Raw genomic sequence first — 20,762 nt, 5'->3', positions numbered from 1 at the left:
ACTCAATAACCATGTAACTAGTGTTACCTAACTGGACACTGTAGAAAAGAAAGTTAACAAGTTAACAAACTATAATCAGCACCTTAAAACGTCAAACAAATGAAATGTTAAAATTAACTTCCTGCTTTCTTGAATCAACTAATAAAAAGCTTGAAGACTCCAGGAGTATCAAAATTTAGGGCTTTTTCAGATTTTAGGCAGTAATGCAGAGGGTACCCACCATGTGTTTTGTATGTGACAGTATATATGTTTTATGAACCCCATGTGTTCCATTTGAAATTCTGGAGCAACATCATGTCATCCAAGGCATTACTATTTATGCTGAGAAATAAATGCACTAAATGGAATGAATACTATAAATAGCTTCACTTTATTTTAGGTCAAGTTTTGCTGTCAAATGAGTTTTGCTGTCAATTTTTTTAAGTGGGTTTTCAGACTTTTTTCTTGGTTTTCAGAATTGTGGATAAGGGGAGGGACATGCTATACAAGTTCAAGTCCCAACTCTGCCACTTATTGTGACCCATTCAATCACCTATGAAGAAAAGACCTAATTATAAGGTTAATATGAGGTTCAAAAAATTAAGATAATATATAAAGACTTAGTGAATTATAAAGCATGATACAAACAAAACTTTGTATTATCAGACTTTTTAAAAAGTTTAAGAACTAATGTCAACAGCAAAATCGGCGAAAGGTACAGACAGAGCACCTTAAAAGAAATACCAATCATTAATAAAAATATACAATGAACAATCTTCTAATTAAAAGTAAATTAAGTAGGGGGCGCCTGGGTGGCTTAGTTGGTTGAGCGTCCGACTTTCGCTTAGGTCATGATCTCGCGGTTCGTGGGTTCATGCCCCGCGTCAGGCTCTGTGCTGACTGCCAGCGCAGAGCCTGGAGCCCATTTCAGAGTCTGTGTCTCCCTCTCTCTCTGACCCTCCGCTGCTCACGCTGTCTCTCTCTCTCTCCTAGAAATAAATAAAAATATTAAAAAAAAAAAAGTAAATTAAGTAGGTACAATTTTTTATCTTTGCAAGTATCTAAAAGGTTTTGGAGAATGGGGCACTCTGTTGGTGGGGACAGGAATTGGTACAATTTCAGCTAAGAGCAGCTTGGACAACAGCTATCAAAATGTTTAAATGTATCTACTCTTTGGCCTTGCGGTTCCACTTCTAGGAATTTATCCTACAGTTATTCTTGCCAAATATGTAAAGATCTACATTTTTTAATGTTCCTTACAGCATTATTTGAAAATTGAAAAAGACTAATAACAACCTGTCCCTCAATAAGGAATCAATCAAATTGTGGAAAGTATTTTTTTTAATGTTTTTTGTTTATTTCTGAGAGAGACAGAGTGAGCAGGGGAGGGTCAGAGAGAGAGGGAGACACAGAATCTGAAACAGTCTCCAGGCTCTGAGCTAGGTGTCCGCACAGAGCCCGATGTGGGGCTCAAACCCACAAACTGTGAGATCATGACCTGAGTCAAAGTCAGACACTCAACTGACTAAGCCACCCAGGCGCCCCTGTGGAAAGTATTTTTAATTGGATACCATGTAGCCGTGAAAAAGAGATCTATATACATTAGCTTGGAAAGAGCCCCAATATATATTAAGTTTAAACAAGCAGGGCTCAAAATGTACATAGTATGATTTCAATTGTGTATACACACTGCATTTGCTTATATGTCTATTAAATTTTAATATACATTATCCTATATGTAACTGTATGTTTGTTTCATATGTATTGTTTTATATATTAGCTAACTATTTAATACAATTATATAATATAACCTATAAGGATTAATATAACTTATAATGTATACAGTGTATATACATATATAAATATATCAATTTATCAGAGAAACTATTACCAGTAGTCCTCTCTCTTGAGGGAGTGAAAATTCTACTTTAAATTTTATACCCTTTTATACTATTTTAATTTTTAAACTATATCTATATATGATTGACATAAACTTTTGAAGTTTAATTTTTTAATAAATCTCAGTACTTTACCATGAGTTCAAGGGTAAAGTGTTGGTACAGCATTTTGTCTAAGTCACAGTTTAAGTACATGTTAGGCACTCAAAAAATGTTTGTGGATGAATGGGGTACCTGATGGACAGAAGAACAAACAGATATAGGCGTTAACTAATGTAACAATTAACTTTGAAAGCACAAAGAAATTTCTGGATTATGCAGGAAGCCGAGTTGGGTTTCTGGCTAGTTCTAGGGGTCACAGTATATACATGGTGTTGCACATGAATTTAGCCTCGGTCCTTCCATCTTGACCCAGAGTTTACCTTCTGGGCCTGCACTCAGAGGGCTACATGACTGTCCTCAGGTGCAAGGAAAAAACACAAATAAGAAGACAAGGGTTAATGTTTCCTATTAATGGTTATTTATGACACAGTTTGCGTACCTTGTCCTTGAGATAATGGCTATTCCCTTGAAACTCCCCAAAACCCTAAGCCGTGCCTTTAAAATAACAAAAGTTTTCCTACACAGCAGGATAAGGGCTGCTCTCTTTGTAGCCTTTTTATAATAACCGCTCAATTCTGCTTCTGTACTGCCCGCTTGCCTGCTTGCTCATTATAAAAAGCCCCACGTCCTTGGACTCAGGGCCGCACATTTAGAGTTCTGTGTTAACTCTGTGCGGTCCCGCCTGGTAATAAAGACTCCCTTAATTTGGCTTCAGTGGTTGGTCTCTGTGTCTCTCGGCATAACACGTAGTTCTAGTGTATAGCAAAAGGCTGGTTTCTGGTCTGGGAAATAAGAGCATTGATGTAGGCATGGGGAAGTCTCCCAGCTTGGTTACAAGCCTGCTCCCAACATCTTTCTGCTTCCAATCTCAACAGTGAGGACCAGGATCTGTGACACCCACCCCTCCCCTTGAAAGGAACAATAAAGGTAGAAGAGGTTTGCCTCCAGGAGGAAGAAGTGCAAGAAGAAAGGAGACAGAGAACTGTTCTTATAGATTTATTATAATCTACATGCTGCTTCTTTGGCTTTTGCTCTACCACATACACACACACATGCTCAAATACTCAAGAGAGCCCTGATGAGTGTCCCAAACACCAAGATTACAACCAATTGGTAGGAAGTCAGGAGCCCCACCAGTCTACTCCTCTCCTATCCTGCCATCTGATGCAGCCATACTCAAGTGCCTAGGAAAAAAAGATATAAAATGTAAAAGAGGACACTTAAAAAGAGCTCCTAGGAAAGTTCAGACCCTGGAGACCCCACAGCTAAAGAGCTGGCAAAGACCCAGCTTTTCAGAGCAACTGGAAGATGCCCAGCTTCCTCCCCAGCTCTGCCGTCACAGAAGTTAATTACTTGTTGCGTCAGCAGAAGTTAATTACTTGTTGCATCAGCACTGTCAGAATCATCCTAGGGAAAGAAAAAAAGACAACAGCGCCTGTGGAATCTGCAAAGAGTGAACATTTGTGTTCACAAGCTCTTCTCACTCCCTCCTACTCGCCAAGTTTTCTTTTGTGATTTTCTAAATCACACAACTTCCCAGTAGGCTAACACGGAAGGCCTTACACTTTCGAAAATAAAGTAAACCACTGGCACTCAATAAACAACACTGTGTCAAGCATCACTTGGTTTCAGAATTTCAATTCATGCCACTGCTCCTTACAGCTGTGAAGACAGTTAACAGGGCCAGGTCTGCTCTAGGATAGAGAAGTAGAGGGGAGATGGGAGGGTGGAGGGTCTTTGGGGTTTCCTACAGCCTGGAGAAGAACATTCTACCTCCTGTGTCAAATTCAAATTTGGCGGACATGCACTGAGAACTATGGTGTGCCAAGGACCATAACGAGAGCTTTCTAGTAGCTTATTTTTTTAGGGCTAAAAGGAAACCAATGGGTTGAAAGGCAGGCTTTACTTACATCCAGGTCATCCATGCCAGGGGGAGGTCTCTTGACGCTGACCTTCTTCAAAAGCTGGTTGGAAGAGGAAAGTAATTACAAGAGAAAAGAAGGGCAATAGAAGAGCAACCTGTATGTTGACAGACTACAGGAGAATGGTCCCAGCCAGACAACTGCCCTATCTGTACAGCCCCTAACACGTCACTGGAATGAATTGGAGAAAAGTAAATTGATCCCCTTTTTAAAAGGATATTTTTATATGCCACATACATGGCATCCTTTTTACTAATGCAAATACTAATACTATTACTAATAACTTACTAATACTGTTAGTATTTTTTGCAACTTGAATAAATAGTAGCAGAAGTTCTAAAACCAAATACTGTATGGCAGGGTGCAATTTATTTCTTTGATGATGTAAATGTTTATACTGCTTAGTATGAGCTTCCCATGAAGTTGTCTGGCTCAGGAAACACACACACACACACACACACACACACACACACAGAAAATATCAGAAAACAAGAATTACAGAAAAGTTGGGAAAGGTTTTGCCAAGCTTTTTCAAAATTCCATGACTAGTGCATGAATCCATGTATACAGTGTCATTAATATTTATTTTTCTCATCCCTACTAAATAAACATTGCACAAAGTATGGAAAAAATATGAGCACGATTGAGCTGAACTCATATATCTCTGTCTAGTCCTGATGACACTCCTCCTTATGTGCAGAGAGATACAGAGAATGACAAGGATGGAAAGGAAATGGCATTACCTCTGCATAATGTTCCACCTGAGCCAGCTCCACCTCTTCATCCCCTTCCCAGTCTCTCCAGTTATCAAAGTCCACAGACAACCACACTGGCTGCAAGAGGAAAGAGCAGAGCGTCATGAGTGCATAGAAGAGCAAGAGCATGGCCATGTGCACAGGAGCATGCTTGGGGGAAAAGAAGGTCACTGGGGGTTAAGGCTTCCCCACACCACCTCTTTGACTGGCGCCTTTCCAGGGTGCCATCATCATTATCCACAGAGATTTGCCAGGAACCTACTAAGTGTCGAGCACAATGCCAAGCACCATAGGGGATGGAAAAGCCTAGAAATTTGGCCCTCCAGAAGCTGACTGAATAGAGATAATGATGCATCTAGAAAGATAAGTGTGACATAAAGTATTATAGGAATCAACCAAGCAAGATAGACAAGCTGCACCCCCCCGGAGTTGGAGATAACCCTTGGAGGCCTGTGTTTCAAGTTGTTACAGATAAGGAAAGAAGTTATTCACTCATTCATTTTAACAGCTATTTATTGAACACATACTATGGGCCAGACTCTGACTGTGGCCTTGGGCTTCTAAAAAGGTTTCATATAGGGGTACCTAGGTGGCTTAGTTGGTTGAGCATTCGACTTCAGCTCAGGTCATGAGCTCAGTTTGTGGGTCTGAGCCTCATGTCGGGCTTTGCAATGACAGCACAGAGCCTGCTTCGGATTCTCTGTCTTCCTCTCTCTCGGCCCCTCCCCCCTTCCCCCAATCTCTCTTTCTCTCTTTCTAAAATAAACATTAACAAATTTTTAAAAACTGTTTAATACATGTAGTCCCAACCATCACGAAGCAAGTGGGGAAGGGAAATCATTATAATAGCAGTGTGGAAAGGGGGGGCGGTGCTTATGCAGGGGACATTATGGAAACCCATAAAGGAGCTACAGGGACCCAGGCTTCTTAGAGTAGCAGAGACTTAAAGGATATTCATGGGTTAGGTGGGTACAGGTAGTGATGATGGAGGCTTTCCAGAAAGAAGGCATAGCAGGAAAATTAATGAGAAATAGCCTGGTGTAAGCAAAAGAGCTGTGAGGCATTTGCTCTGGCTCAAATGTAAAGTTTAAGGCAGAGACTAATGGGATATGATGCTACAGAAGGGAGGAATAGCCAGGTCATGAGCTTATATGTCATGCTATGGTGCTTGGATTTCAGCCCAAGGAGCAGAAGTGACAAGCTCAAATGCCTGAAAGAGGGTGCTAATGAAAAGAAGTAAAGTGCAGTGTACATGCTCCATTTAAAGCTCCATTTTGGGGGTGCCTGGGTGGCTCAGTAAGTTAAGCATCCGACTTCGGCTCAGGTCATGATCTCACAGTTTCTGGGTTCAAGCCCCACATCAGGCTCTGTGCTGATAGCCCAGAGCCTGAACCCTGCTTTAGATTCTGTGTCTCCCTCTCTCTCTGCCCCTCCCCTGCTCATGTTCTGTCTCTCTGTCTCTCAAAAATGAATAAATTTTTTTTAATTAAAAAAAACAAAGCTCCGTTTGGGAATTTATTTATTTATTCATTTTTAAGTAATCTCTATACCCAGGATGGGGCTTGGATTCACAGCCCCAAGATCAGCAGCCACATGCTCTACCAGCTGAACCAGCCAGGGGCCCCTGGCATTTGGGAATTTAGGCCAGTGTGATCAGAGTCTCCATTTCCTTTTTTTAAAGATTTTACCGTTAAGTAATCTCTGCACCCAACCTGGGCCTCGAACTCACAACGCCAAGATCAAGAGTCACACACTGGGCGGACTAAGCCAGCCAGGTGCCCCTCAAATGTGTGTTTTATTTATTTTAATTTTTTTTAAATGTTTTATTTATTTCTGAGAGAGAGAGAGAGACAGCGTGAGCAGGGGAGGGTCAGGGAGAGGGGGAGACACAGAATCCGAAGCAGGCTCCAGGCTCTGAGCTAGCTGTCAGCACAGAGCCCGATGTGGGGCTCGAACCCACGAATCAGGAGATCATGACCTGAGCTGAAGTCAGACGCCTAACCGACTGAACCACCCAGGTGCCTCATCAAGTGTGTGTTTTAGATAGACCACGCTGGGAGCAGTGCAAAGGGACAGATTGAAGGTAGAGCTGAAAATATGCAATAAACTTCACCCAGTGGTGGATGAGACCTGAAGTAGGAAGAGATGAAGTAATAGATTCAAGAATATTTAGGAAGTCGAATAGGACCTTGTGACTGAATGTTGGTGGGAAAGGAGCCAAGGATGATTCCCAGATCCATGCCCCCAGGCAGAGATAGAGAGCAGAGGAGAAAGAGGAGACCATCCCCCACACCCCTACTTTGATATCCTCTTTGGTGAGTCGAGGCCAGGCCACCTTCTCCTTCCATTTCCTCACAAAGCAAGTAATGGAACGACCAGAGCGCTTATCCCGGGAGTCCTGCCAGATAGAGAGCGCATTCTTAGGATCTGAGGCTTAGAATGAATCTCCAATATCCCAAGCAGCCTTTCCATCCAGACCTTACTGTCCCGTCCGACCCTTACCTTGGAGTTCACCTTAGCATAGAACTCAATCTCATTGTACAACTCCACTCCGTCGGCATTCTTGCAGCTGAGGAGACAATGCAGCTGAGGAAATGGGGCAGGCCGAGCATGGGTGCATTAGGAGAAAGGGAAGGTTCCTGGAAGCCAGGCCCTCTGGAGAGGAGGGCCATTACCTGAACACAATGCGGTGGTCTTCGATGAGCACGTGGACGTCGGCGCTATCCTCAACACAAAACTCCATGAACACATACTTGGGCCTGTCATACCACAGCGTCCGGGCATGCTGCCTGAAGAGGAGTTGCGGTGGGGCTTCATAGGGGTGGCAGAGGGAAGACTGGGAGCATTTGGGAAGGGTGGAAGGAGGGGAAAATTTAGGGACGTTTTATGCCACGGCCCTGTCAAAGTGGAGCTAAGTGAGGCCTAAGGGGATGAAAGGGGCATGATGGGAGTGGGGGGGGGAGGGCGAACCTGGGGAGAATCTACAGTGCGAGAGTTGAGAGGTAGGGGGTTATGACGAACATTCAGGGCACACTTTCCTCACCACCCCAAAGTTACAGAGACCTGGGATCTGGGTTTCCATGGGACCTCGTAGGACCCAGAGAGCCCAGAAAATAGGCGGGACAAGGAATCCTCAAGGAAAAGGGCGACCGGAAACACTCACCTTGCCATGGCTGCTCCCGCTACCCGGTGGCGTTTGGAGTCCCAAGCAGAGACCGCTATCTTTAGATCCTGGGGACGCCCACAGCAGCTGCCTCTCCTTATATGGTCGGGGTAGGCCTTGGAGCAGGGGGAACATGGCCATAGAGCCAAAGGACCTGCACTCCGGAGAGACTCTGGGAGAGCATAATCTCGGCGGTGCTTCACATCTCAGGGTCTCCAGACCCACCCACCCCCGGGGACCAGGGCAAGAGCCACACTAGACAACGTGCACACCGAATGAATGACTGCCTCCTGGCTTCATTCACCCGTTTCTCCAACGCTCAGTGCACTGTGTCTGATTCACAATAGGCGCTCAATAAAAAAAATTATTAGCCCCAATTAAATCCCTTGGGAAGGCCCGCCCCAGGTGACGAAAAACTGTCTGACGTATGTGCCCTTCCCACCCGCTCCTTCAGGTTTCCCAGACAGCGCGCCGTTGCCATGGCAGTGAGGGGGCGCGGCTGACGTGCGGCGGCGTTTCCGGGAAGATGGCGGCTGCCGAAGCGGCTGCGGAGCCGGTAACGGTGCTAGCGGCCGTTGGTCCAAAGGCGAAGGACGAAGAGGAAGAGGAGTCGCCGCCACCGTGCGAGGCGGTGCGCTGGGCCCCGGTGGGGGCAGTGGCGGAGGCCGGGCCTGGGACAGCTGCGTTCTCGGAGGAGGCGGCGGCCGAGGAGCCGGGCGCGGCCCCGGGCTCCCCTCCCGATTCGCCCGGCCGGACGCTGCGGCGGCTGCGGGCTGAGCGGCGGCGGCTGGACTCGGCGCTGCTCGCGCTGTCCTCGCACTTCGCGCAAGTGCAGTTCCGCCTGCGCCAGGTGGTGCGCGGCGCACCCGCGGAGCAGCAGCGCCTCCTGCGCGAGCTCGAGGACTTCGCCTTCCGCGGCTGCCCGCACGTCCTGGGCTATGGGGGACCCGAGGACCCCGCCAGCGACGATGGCAATGGGCTGCCAGGGGACCGGCCACTATTGCAGGGCGAGAATCAGGTGAGCAGCTGGGGGTGGACCCCGAGGGACAGGGGCTTAGGGGGTTGGGTAGGTGGCGATGCCGACGCGGACAGAGGTGGCAGCGGGGAGAAGCCGGCTGGTCTCGGTGAGTACTTCGCGCGTTGGAGATGAGGTGAGACAGGTGTGCGAGCCCTGCTGAAGGGCAGGACACAGAGGCCTGGGAACCTCATTGTGAGCGGCGTCCACCTAAGGTGTGGGAAGAGATGGAGGTGTGGTGAAGTGCAGGACAGAAGAGTGGTGAGCAAAGAGAGTACAGATGGCCACGGAGCTACCTACCAAAGCAGTGCTGCCTCCTGTCACCTTGCCGTGGCCTCCTCAAGTGCCTAAGGCCCGAGCACATTTGCTGAGAGAGGACCCCGACCTGGGGCTGAGAACATTGGCTAATGGAGGGTAAGTGAATTGGAATCCATGGAAATTTCCATCTCCTACCTGTTCCTGCTTTCCTGGAATCTGGAACACATCTTTTAATCTTTAGATTTTTGTGAGGGTGGGAGCTTTGTTGAACAGCATGATCACTTTGTAAATGAAAGAAACACAACTCCTGATTATATGCTTTTCCTACAGCTGGTGTTTTAAACCTCCTTGCCCATCCTGCCTAATAACGAGGTATTATATATGAAGCCCCCTTGGTACCTGTGACAAGATCCATTCAGTTAGCCTCCACTGAGTAATGGGCGTCTGTGTGCACTTTTCTGGAAGTTGCAAATAGCTTGTGGAGGTGCTGAAGAGACTTGGCCATCTTCTCCACATTTTTATTCTTCAAGTTACTACCTGTATGTGGCTTTCTTCCCACTTAAATTGAGTTTAACCAAGAAGACTTATCAGTAGTAGATACTGACTTGCTTATTTTAACCTGAAATGTTTCCAGTGCAATCCTGTGTTTGCTGTTCCACCCTCTCCACATACCCACAGCTCCTTGCACAAGGAGCAGCCACCTCCAAATTGCCAGACTTTTAAGGAGTAGAAGGCATAGAAAGAATTACCGTGACCAGGCCCTTGTTCAGGAGCGAGAAGCATCAGAGTTTCTGTGTGGATGTGGTCCTCTTTTGGCTCTTCGTTTTCTCTTCTGGAAGCAGAGTAAAACTTAAAAAAAAAAAAAAAAAAGTGGTGCTCACCAGGTGCCTGGGTGGCTTAGTCCGTTAAGCGTCTGACTCCTGGTTTCTGCTCAGGTCATGATGTCGTGGCTGGTGAAATCTGCACTGACAGCATAGAGCCTGCTTGGGATTCTCTCTCTCACTCTTTCTCTCTGCGCCTCCCCAGTGCACACTCTCAAGTAAATAAAAACTAGGGGGAAAAAATCGGTGCTCAAAATACCACTTTGGTACCACCTGTTGTTCATGAGTAATGCATGAACAGAAGATTACATAAAATATCTAAGTGGGGGGACATGTTTGAACCAAATGATTTACTTCTTATTAGTTTTCCTTTTTCTTTTCCTTTTTTTATTTAAATTTTTTTTTTTATTTTTAATGTTTTATTTATTTCTAGGAGAGAGAGACAGCGTGAGCAGGGAAGGGTCAGAGAGAGAGGGAGACACAGATTCTGAAACTGGCTCTAGGCCCTGAGCTGGCAGTCAGCACAGAGCCCGACGCAGGGCTCGAACCCACAAACCGTGAGATCATGACCTCAGCCGAAGTCAGACGCTCAACCAACTGAGCCACCCAGGCGCCCCAGTTCCAAACTTTTTCACACTGGAAATTGTTTCCATTATTTGCAGCCTTGAACCAGAACTCACACTTGTTTCCCCCACACTCCAATAAATAACACACGGTAACTGTCATGGCAGACGATGGAACTCAGGAGACGTACTCATGAAAACGGAATCGGGATTCATGGCTGGGTTTTTTTTGTTTGTTTGTTTTTCTTCTTTGGCTTCATGAAGTTGGGATACAGTGAAAACAAAAACAGACTTTCTGTTCTTTCTCCTGGGGCTGGCTAGACTGCTTCTTCCAGTCAGAGCTTATTATTTGGGATGTGTCGTTCTTTATCTGTTTTAGTTCAGTAACATAAAGCAAATGCGTTTTTGAGAGCTTGTTCCATGCCAGACACCATGCTAGGCAATGGGAGTACAAAGTCAAGGCTTTGCCCTTGAGGAGTTCATAGACTGGGGGAGACAGAATCTTCAACAAAGATAGAATAATGTGACATGAGCTAGAGAAGTGTGTACACAACACAGAATAAAAAAATGATCAGCTTTGCCCCAGGGAGATCCAGGAAACCAGAAGGATCGCTAGGCCCTCACTCAGCAGGGGATAGGAACAAGGTTCTAAGAAACGCCAATACCCAGAAAGGTTTGCAGAGGAAGTGCCCTGAGAAAAGGCTTGCTTTCATTGTTGAGTAAAGCAAGAGGATTGCCTTTTAAAGAGCTTGAACACAAAGTTAATTTGTTTTTCATTTGTCCTGACTTGTATCTTCTGGAGGGCTTGGTAAATTCCACTTGAAGGTTAAATTTAATATCTGATAGCGTGCTGGTTGAAAATGCAGCCTTACACCTGCACCTGACTTGCTAGTTTTGCTTTGTTTTGTTTTTGATAATCAGGAAAGTTAAGGAAGAACTAGTATTTGAGAAAACATTGGTAAGATTCTACCACCCTGAAGGGTTTTTCATTATTTAAATACAGAATCTACCTGGTGGCCAACTGTGGAGAAAGGACTCCCTGGTCAGGGGACTCTTACCAGACTTTTTTTTCACTGCCCCAGGCACGTACTTTAATTCTTTTGATTGTACAGACATCTGTAATACATTGGAGGGGCTTTGAATCTTAAGAAAACTGAGTATGAGGGGTCCTTAGCTGGTTCCATTGGCAGAGTACGGGACTCTTGATCTCAGGGTTGGGAGTTCGAGCCCCATTTTGGATGTAGAGATTATTGGAAAATAAAATCTTTAAAAAATAAGAAGAATGAAGAAAATGGTTATGAGTTATACACCCTTTCTCTACACCCTTCTCACTAGATTCTCTTGCAAACTTTGGCTGCAGAAAGTATTCAGGAGTTGATCTGTGGTAATTGCCTGTGGAGGGTGGCATTTTTAATTTCTGGGGGGCTGTCTTGTCTAAAACAAATTGTCTCAGTCCTACCTAGGCTTTTGTGGAGGGGGTGGGGGGAAGCTGCCTAAACAAAAGGCCCCAGTGTATTCATATTTTATTTCCAATGAAGGACAAATACCTTTTTTTTTTTTTTTAAATTTTTTTTAATGTTTTTTATTTATTTCTAGGAGAGAGAGAGAGAGAGACAGCGTGAGCAGGGGAGGGTCAGAGAGAGAGGGAGTCACAGACTCTGAAAGAGGCTCCAGGCTCTGAGCTGGCAGTCAGCACCGAGCCCGACGCGGGGCTCGAACCCACGAACCGCGAGATCATGACCTGAGTGAAAGCCGGACGCTTAACCGACTAAGCCACCCGGGCGCCCCCCCTTTTTTTTTTTTTAAATATTTTTATTTATTTCTAGGAGAGAGAGACACACACACAGCGTGAGCAGGGGAGGGTCAGAGAGAGAGGGAGATACAGACTCTGAAACAGGCTCCAGGCTCTGAGCTGGCTGTCAGCACAGAGCCCGACGCGGGGCTCGAACCCACGAACCGCGAGATCATGACCTAAGTGAAAGTCGGATGCTTAACCGACTAAGCCACCCAGGCGCCCCACAAATACCTTTTTAAAGAAAACACATTCAATAAATTTCCCTGGATGAAATCATTATTCTCATTTTTGAACCTACCTCTGAATCCTGCATTCCATTGGGATTATTTGGAAACACTTTATGTCTCAGTAGTCATAATTAGCTTGAGAGGATTCTTAACGTGCCCTTGTGCCCTGATTTGTCCTTTTCCTATGAAACAGACCTGAGTATTTTCTTGTCTTAGAGTGAGCAGGAGAAACGGGAACGTCTGGAAACCCAAAGGGAGAAGCAGAAAGAACTCATACTGCAGCTCAAAACCCAGCTGGATGACCTGGAAACATTTGCCTATCAAGAGGGCAGTTACGACTCCCTGCCTCAGTCCGTGGTCTTGGAAAGACAGCGGGTGAGCAGACACCGGAGAGGCGTCCACCACTACCTAAGGTTACCTTGTCCCTTCTGGTGATCACAGGACATTCTTTCCTAGCTCATTCACCCTTGGCTTTGCCGAGAATCCCTTTGCTGGCCCAAATCAAAGGGAAATGGGACAAGTCTTTATTTGCACATGGAAACACAAATTCCAGAGCCTTATAATATGATGATTGAGCTCTCTTTGGTGATTATTAGTAATAATAGTAGTAATACGTAATAATAACAACAATAGTTTTTCATCTGAGCGTTAAAACAGTTCTACTTGGGCACCTCCTTCAATGTAAATTAGCTTTTTCCCCACGACCCGTTGATAAATATTCCAGGAATCCAGACTGGTTTTAATGCCGTATTTATTTAAGCAACACCTGGGTAGGCAGGTAAATCTGCTGGCAGAAATACAGCTACAGCCTCCCCTACAAACATGTTTGGTCTCACTGGGATGCGGCTGTTTCTCTAGCTTGGCTGGAGTTACATTAAGTAGATTTCAAACTATTCCAAATATTGTCACTAGGATATTTTGGCTATAATGCACTTGATGTTTAGTAGAGACTTTTTTTTTTTTTTTTTTTTTTTTTTTAGTGCCTTGAGTAGGGCAAGAAGGGATGAGAAGGACTAGAAACTAAAGGAAATCCATATTTATTTTTTTGGAGGCCTTGGGGAAAGCTAACTATGAGGCTTTTGGGACCATTGGCCACTATGGATTTTTCACACTGTTGTTCTCCTGAAAGTTGCCTGGCCTAGTAGAGAATGTGCAGTGAGAGGAGCCGTTTCTGTGTGAGAGGAGCCGTGGGTCCTTGTTACTATAGGAGAAGGAGCCCTGTGCTCTCACCCTGATCACCAGTCGCATCACATCCTCTCCCAGGTTTGGGAGTTCTGTCTGTCTTTGATTTCCATTTGAAGGTAGAGCACACTAGCAAATATTCCCCTTCCTAACCCTCTCCTTGGAAATTCTAAAGGGTGTGCCCATTGCTTGTGGTCCTGACAGGTGATCATAGATGAGCTAATAAAGAAACTGGACATGAATCTGAACGAGGACATCAGTTCGCTGTCCACCGAGGAGCTTCGGCAGCGTGTGGATGCAGCTGTGGCTCAGATTGTCAACCCGGCCCGAGTGAAAGAACAGCTGGTTGAGCAGCTGAAGACTCAGATCCGAGACCTCGAGATGTTCATCAGCTTCATCCAAGGTCAGAGGAAGGGATGAAAAGAGCAGGGTAGACAGATGTCATAATAATTGTATGTCACCTGAGTACTGGTACCTAAAGGGGCCAGTCCTTCATGTACTGTGTAAGAGGTTAGGTCACTCAGTAAGGGAGCCAGCACAGCAGAATGGATAGAACACAGTATTTTTTTTTTTTTAAGATTTTATTTTTAAGTAATCTCTGCACCTGGTGTGGAGCTCGAACTCACAACCCTAAGATCTGGAGTCACACGCTTCTCCGACTGAGCCAGCCAGATGCCCCAAGAACATGGATATTAGAACCAGATAGTTCAGATCCCAGCTCTTCCACTTCCTGGCCTCGGGTCCTTGAGCAGGCTCCTAACCTCTTTAGTCCCACTCTCCTCACCCGGGAAATGATGACTCATGCTTCCTTCATTCAGCAAATATTGATCGAGCCAGTCACTGTTCCACACAAATCAGATGATATTTGTAAAAGTTTTATCATGTGGAAGGCGCTCATAAATATTCTTTTTCCTCCTCTTTGTAACTCCTGATTACAGATGAAGTGGGAAGCCCACTGCAGGCAGACAGTGCACGCTGTGAGTGCAAGGCCAGTGGAAAGACCGGAAGTGGCACCACCAGAGCTGACAGCAGCAGACTGCCTCCAGGAAATAGCAAAAGTAAGTACAGCTTCCAGACAGGCGAATCTAGAGAGGCAGGAAGTAGATTAGGGGTTACCTGGGGCTTAAGGGGCTGGGGAGAAGTGGGAGTGGGAAATGCTAATGATACAGGGATTCCTTGGGGGATGATGGGTGCACAGCTCTGTAAATATACTAAAAATCCCTGAATTATTCACTTAAACAAGTGGATTATTTGGCATGTGAATCACAGTGTAGCTATTATCAACCCAAAACAGTTAAGGCCAGCAACATCCTAGGTGGCTTCCTGTGGGACCCATACTGTAGCTCAGAAGCAGGACTGGGTCCCAGCTCATGACTTGTTGAATGTACCCCTGTGCCAGCGTTGCCCTGACTGATGAGTCGCTGCGTTTTCTAAACAGCAAAGGCAGACGACGTGAAGAAGGTTCAGGAGACGGGGCTGCACCTCATGCGGCGTGCACTGGCAGTGCTCCAGATCTTTGCCGTTAGCCAGTTTGGTTGCGCCACGGGCCAGATCCCACAAACCCTGTGGCAGAGGAGCCAGGCCGACAGGGACTACTCCCCCTTGCTGAAGAGGCTGGAGGTGTCTGTAGACAGAGTGAAGCAGCTAGCCCTGAGGCACCAGCCGCACGACCACGTCATCACCTCCGCCAGCCTCCAGGACCTGTCTCTGGGAGGCAAGGACGAGCTGACCACGGCCGTGCGGAAGGAGCTGACGGTGGCTGTACGGGACCTGCTGGCCCACGGCCTCTACGCCTCCTCGCCGGGCATGAGCCTCGTCATGGCCCCTATTGCTTGTTTGCTGCCAGCCTTCTCCTCGGCCCCTGAGGCCATGCACCCATGGGAGCTCTTTGTCAAGTACTACCATGCTAAGAACGGCCGTGCCTATGTGGAATCCCCGGCTCGGAAGCTCTCGCAGTCTTTTGCCCTGCCGGTTATGGGCGGCGCCGTGGTGACCCCCAAGCAGAGCTTACTGACCGCCATCCACATGGTGCTGACGGAGCACGACCCTTTTAAGCGCAGCGCAGACTCGGAGCTGAAGGCCTTGGTGTGCATGGCACTCAATGAGCAACGGCTCGTGTCCTGGGTGAACCTGATCTGCAAGTCCGGGTCGCTCATCGAGCCCCACTACCAGCCCTGGAGCTACATGGCGCACACAGGCTTTGAGAGCGCCCTCAACCTGCTCAGTCGCCTCAGCAGCCTCAAATTCAGCCTCCCTGTAGATCTGGCCGTGCGCCAGCTCAAGAACATCAAAGATGCCTTTTGAGGAGAGTGCCCTGGCCCCACACCGGCACCATCCTCGGTAGGGTAGGAAGACATGGTTAGTCTTCTAGGGTAGAGACAGAGAGCGGGAGGAGGGGTTGAAAGACCATTGCCCTCACCAAATGACTGCAAAGTCTGTTTTCCAGCTTAGCGTCTCAGAAAGAAATGCTGGAAACCCTCCCGTTAAAAGGTTCTGCCCCGGCGTATAATATCTGGGCACGTATGTTTGAGCCTGTGTAAAAGAAATCAGCTGTGCGTGCAGTGAATGTACCTCTGTGCCACATCTGGGTTTTACAAAACCCAGGTCACTCTAGCCACTGTCTTTATGGTGGTGAGCGACAACACGAGTGAATTGTCGGTCCTGGAAGACATTCCACTCGAGGTTCTTGTCATCCAAGCTGGGAGCCGGATTCCTTCACTTGGTTCAAGAGAATCCTAAGGCCAGAATTTAAATTCCTTTTGTCAATATGGACACCCCTTTTCTTCCTGACCCCAAGGTCAGAAAAGGCTGTGTATGTTCCTTAGTTGCGTCTCAAACTGGGAATAGGGATATCTGATGACGGCATTTCTGAGGGAGTTAACCACTGTTAGGCTCAATGTGAGCCCTTTTTTGTGAGTAAGAACTGAAATCTGTTCCCGACAAGGCGGTCCTCCTCTCACAGCCCAGATGATGGTCTTTTGATTCTGGAGCTGGTTAGTTATGAGGAAGGACCACCACTGACTGGTACCATGTCCTCTGGCCAATAACCTCTCCTGTACACACCTCCCAGCAAGATGCGGACACAATCTTTCTGGAAGTAAATACGTTAGAGATATACTCCTTGAGAGAACCCTTGCCCCCCGAGCCAAGTGTGAATGGGAACACACTTCAGTGACCAGCAGCACCTCCCCCCAGGATTGTGATTCTGCTTGTCCTGGAGGCTGGATGGTGGAGGGGGTCTGACCATGCAGTAGGTACTGCAGTGGGGGTAGGGACTACAGCGATCCCTGTTGACAGACAAGGGACTGAGCATTTCCTTGTAAAATGGACTCTAGAGTGATCCTATTTGGTCTTCAGTATTTTAGCCCCTTTAGTTTGTATTTATCATTCAGCTTGCATACTGCTTCAGGACTGACCAAAGATGGGCAAGGTATATATGCCTTTCTGGAAAACCAAATGGGATCTCAACACTACTGATTCAGCATTGTTTCATGTGTTATGTTGCCAGCTGCACTTTGTGTCTGCACTATTACATAGTGCATTTTAACTTAATTTTTTCCAGCAACATGGCATTTAAGATGTATTATTGATCATTCATTAGAATTAGGCAGCCTGTGTGAAACAGGATAATTGTAAAATGTGGAAAATGACAGATCTGTGGTTGCTAATAAAATCATAGTATTTTATGTAGCTTCTCTGGAAGACCTTAGAGACTCTTGGCTTTGGTTTATGAGTCTGTGCATTATTAGCCCATCCAATCCAGATCAGTATCTCCTTGAATGACGTCTGGCTCTTGGCCTTTCTGCCTCTTCTTGGCCCTCAATCTTGGATCAGGTCAACTTTGGTGGTGTTTTTTTCTCCCGAACATTATCCCATCTCACCCAGCCACACAGTCCATTCCCACAGCAAATCTCACCTTACCTGCTACTGTTGGAGCTGGTACTTTTAAGTCCATTTGTCTAGATCACTATGGCGGATGTTAACCGCCGTGGCTATACGGCACAGCCCTGAACCACCCCGGTATTTTTCTAATTCTCACAAAGACTAATTTGTATCAAGGTTTTGATTCTAATTTGTATCGAGCATCATGGGAAGCTTTTTTAGGTCGTCCTAATTGAATCATCACTACCTCCAAGACAAGGCAACATTAGCCCCCATTTTATAGCTGAGTAAACTGAGGCTAAACATTTTGTCCAGGTTTATGTGATGGAAGAGCTGAGATTTGTACTCAAGTTACCTGAATCCAAATCCTATGGTCTTTACACTCTATCATGTTATCTCGTCATATCATGCTGCTTCTAGATCTTTTGTTCCCCTCTCTCTCTTATCCACCCCCTCGCTCCACCATCAGTTTGGGGAAGAGGAGGTATTTCCCACATGCCTACCAGAAATTTCAGCTGCCAAGGGACTAGGCCACAAGGAGACGGACAGACAGCCACTATTCTGCCAAGTTCTTCATGAACCATAAAGACAATGTAGAGATGGAGACAATGCCTCCAGCATCCCAGCAGTCAGAAAGCTGTTAGTCCCTGATATCATCTGCATTGTTACTAAGGCAGAACTCTGTCTTTGGCTCGGGGTGAGGCACACAGGATAAGGGGGGAGAGAAGGGAACAGTCAGCCTAGGTCTAAGCATATGCAAGAGTAGGATGAAAACAGGTCATGGATATGTATCCATAAAAGTGCAGGCTCCATTGTTATAAAAGTACAGTCGACAAAGCATTTTTTAAAAATTTTCTTAAGTTTATTTATTTTGAGAGACAGCGAGTGGCGAAGGGGCAGAGAGAGGGAAAGAGAGGGAGAATCCCAAGCAGGCTCCACTCTGTCAGCACAGAGCTGGACGTGGGGCTTGAACTCATGAACCGTGAGATCTCAACCTGAGCCGAAACCAAGAGTCAGATGTTTAACCAACTGAGCTACACAGGCACCCCTGCAAAGCATTCTTAAAGATTTCTAAGGTGGAGGCAATGGACTGGCTCGGTTAGTAAGCATGCAATTCTTGATCTCAGGGTAATAAGTTCAGGCCCCACACTGGCTGCAAAGATTTCTTAAAATCTTAGAAAAAAATGACTTCTAAGGTGTTCTGCATTCATTCATTCTTGAATGCCTGCCAAATGCCTGGACCAGGCTGGGTACTGAGCAAAGAGATGACTAAAATATACCCCCTGCCCTCAAGGAAGACATAATCTAACTAAGCAAATTGGAGATCTGGGTGACTTGTTAAAACAAAAATTGCTGGGTCCCATCCTATAGATTTTTATTCTGTAATTCTGGAGTGTGGCCTGAAAAGTCACAATTCTAACTTCCCAGGCTCTAAGCATCCCAGACTGATGCAGCTGGTCTGGGGACCACACTTTAAGAACCACTGATCCATACCAAATAAGATATGTTCTATAAAAAAGCTGAGTATGGACTGGATTGCTGAGGAGGCACAGAAGGAAGAGATGGATTCTGCCAGGGAGAACTTTGGAGTGGCCTTGAAGAATGGATTTGGATAGGGTTTTGCCTAGTTACAGTGGAAGAGAATAAAGACACACGGACCCACCTAAGTAAAGACCTCAGGGCTCAAAAGAGGTTGGATATTTCAGTAGTTTGGGGGGGAGAAGGAGTGAGTGGTATGTGAGGATGGGGAAAAGTAAGGCATTTAGGCTGCCGGAAAGGAAAGGTGAGTTTAAACTTAGGTACACAAAGCCAGCGAAGGATTTCAAGCACATAAATGGGGGATTTAAGAGTTACTATGCTCAGGGAAGCTCCCCCAGATGAGCTCTATAGATCATATATGGCTCCACTCCAGACTGAAGTTGTTATCTCCTAGGTTGGAAATCCATCTTTCAAGCAATTCTGATCCACATAAAAGTTTGAGGAGGAGGGATGCCTGGATGGCTCAGCTGGTTAAAGCATCAGACTTCAGCCCAGGTCATGATCTCATTGTTCATGGGTTCAAGGCCCCACGTTGGGCTCTGTGCTGACAGCTCAGAGCCTGAAGCCTGTTTCAGATTCTGTGTCTCCCTCTCTCTCTCTCTCTCTCTCTCTGCCCCTCACCTGCTTGCACTCTGTCTTTCAAAAAATTAACATTAAAAAAAATTTTTTTTCAAAAAAAAAAAAAATTTTTTTTCAAGGTTGAGAAGAGAGGTCCCTGGGTGGCTCAGTCGGTTAAGCTTCAGCTCAGGTCATGATTTCGCGGTTTGTGAATTCGAGCCCTGAATCTGGCTCTGTGCTGACAGCGGAGCCTGCTTCGGATTCTGTGTCTCCCCATCTCTCTCTCTCTGCCCCTCCCCCTGCTCATGCTCTGTCTCTCTCAAAAATAAATAAACATTAAAAAAAAAAGTTTGAGGAGGAGGTGAAAAAGATCTGAGGCTGGATCAGTTAGGGAGCAGGTGGAAAAGGACAGAAAAGATTTAAAAGCCAAGGGAAAATTCAGAAGATTTAGTACTAATTTGATTTGGAGAATGTCTGTGAGAAGAGTCCAAGACAATTATGAGATTTCTGGGTTTCGTTTCTATTTTCCAAAGGAGATACAGCAAAAGAGGCAGCAGCAGGCTGGGAGAAGACCATGAAGGTGGAAATGAAAAGGGTGGTGTGGCGTAGCAAGAGCACCGGGTTGGGAATGAGAACTTGGCTCTTGCACCACCATCTCTGTGACTTTGCTGCTCTAGAACCGTCCTCTCAGAAGCCAGAGTGGATGATCTCTGGAGGTACCTTCCAATTCTAAAATGTCTTATTCCAAATTAAAACAAAAGATCTTTCTTTATTTAAAAAAAAATTTTTTTTAAGTTTATTTTGGTGGGGAGGGGGGGAGTTAGAGAGAGAAAGGGAGCCACAGAATCTGAAGCAGGCTCCAGGCTCTAAGCTGTTAGTGCAGAGCCCGATACGGGGCTCAACCCACAAACCAAGACATCATGACCTGAATTGAAGTCGGATGCTCAACTGACTGAAACACCCAGGTGCCCCAAAACAAAAGATTTTAATGGAATATAGAAATATAAGTAAACAATTATTGTGATAAACCACTAGAATGGGGTCTTGGCTGCAGGGAAAGCTGGTCTCTGGAGAGGCTTAAGACGAGAATTGATGAAACCCTG

At 46.1% G+C, this 20,762-nt stretch overlaps 2 protein-coding genes across 5 annotated transcripts; one reads left to right on the top strand and one right to left on the bottom strand.

Moving 5' to 3' along the window:
• Positions 1–938: 938 nt before the first annotated feature.
• Positions 939–8,406, bottom strand: PTGES3L (prostaglandin E synthase 3 like). 4 transcript variants are annotated; one of them, XM_039224278.1, is made up of 9 exons: positions 8,262–8,406; positions 7,820–7,991; positions 7,332–7,445; positions 7,159–7,225; positions 6,956–7,054; positions 4,645–4,734; positions 3,890–3,943; positions 3,333–3,386; positions 2,960–3,163 (listed from the first exon to the last, which is right to left on the bottom strand). In XM_039224278.1, the coding sequence occupies exons 2-8, from the start codon at positions 7,825–7,827 to the stop codon at positions 3,351–3,353; spliced, it is 468 nt and encodes a 155-aa protein (XP_039080209.1). In that variant the 5' UTR covers positions 7,828–7,991; positions 8,262–8,406; the 3' UTR covers positions 2,960–3,163; positions 3,333–3,350. The 4 variants fall into 4 exon arrangements, with proteins under 4 accessions (XP_039080210.1, XP_039080209.1, XP_039080212.1 ...); XM_039224279.1 differs by lacking the exon at positions 2,960–3,163 and adding an exon at positions 939–968 and having other exon boundaries at positions 7,820–8,406; XM_039224281.1 differs by having other exon boundaries at positions 7,332–7,467; positions 7,820–8,406.
• Positions 8,336–17,382, top strand: RUNDC1 (RUN domain containing 1). The gene is made up of 5 exons (XM_039224275.1): positions 8,336–8,837; positions 12,715–12,873; positions 13,885–14,083; positions 14,619–14,738; positions 15,119–17,382. Exons 1-5 carry the CDS (start codon positions 8,346–8,348, stop codon positions 15,982–15,984), a joined length of 1,836 nt encoding a protein of 611 aa, XP_039080206.1. The 5' UTR covers positions 8,336–8,345; the 3' UTR covers positions 15,985–17,382.
• The last annotated feature ends 3,380 nt before the right edge of the window (positions 17,383–20,762 follow it).

The sequence above is a fragment of the Hyaena hyaena genome, unplaced genomic scaffold (assembly GCF_003009895.1).
Source record: "Hyaena hyaena isolate Hyena2069 unplaced genomic scaffold, ASM300989v1 scaffold_1590, whole genome shotgun sequence".
NCBI lineage: Eukaryota > Metazoa > Chordata > Mammalia > Carnivora > Hyaenidae > Hyaena > Hyaena hyaena.
This window is presented reverse-complemented; position numbering and strand designations above follow the sequence as displayed.

What these genes read in the sequence shown, in the direction of transcription:
- RUNDC1 (XM_039224275.1), top strand. Translation starts at nt 8,346, where the DNA reads ATGGCGGCTGCCGAAGCGGCTGCGGAGCCGGTAACGGTGCTAGCGGCC. An exon ending in TATTGCAGGGCGAGAATCAG is followed by an intron (nt 8,838 to 12,714) that starts GTGAGCAGCTGG and finishes TTCTTGTCTTAG; the next exon opens with AGTGAGCAGGAGAAACGGGA. An exon ending in GTTCATCAGCTTCATCCAAG is followed by an intron (nt 14,084 to 14,618) that starts GTCAGAGGAAGG and finishes TCCTGATTACAG; the next exon opens with ATGAAGTGGGAAGCCCACTG.
- PTGES3L (XM_039224279.1), bottom strand. An exon ending in GACCACCGCATTGTGTTCAG is followed by an intron (nt 7,226 to 7,331) that starts GTAATGGCCCTC and finishes TTGTCTCCTCAG; the next exon opens with CTGCAAGAATGCCGACGGAG. An exon ending in ATGCTAAGGTGAACTCCAAG is followed by an intron (nt 7,055 to 7,158) that starts GTAAGGGTCGGA and finishes TCTATCTGGCAG; the next exon opens with GACTCCCGGGATAAGCGCTC.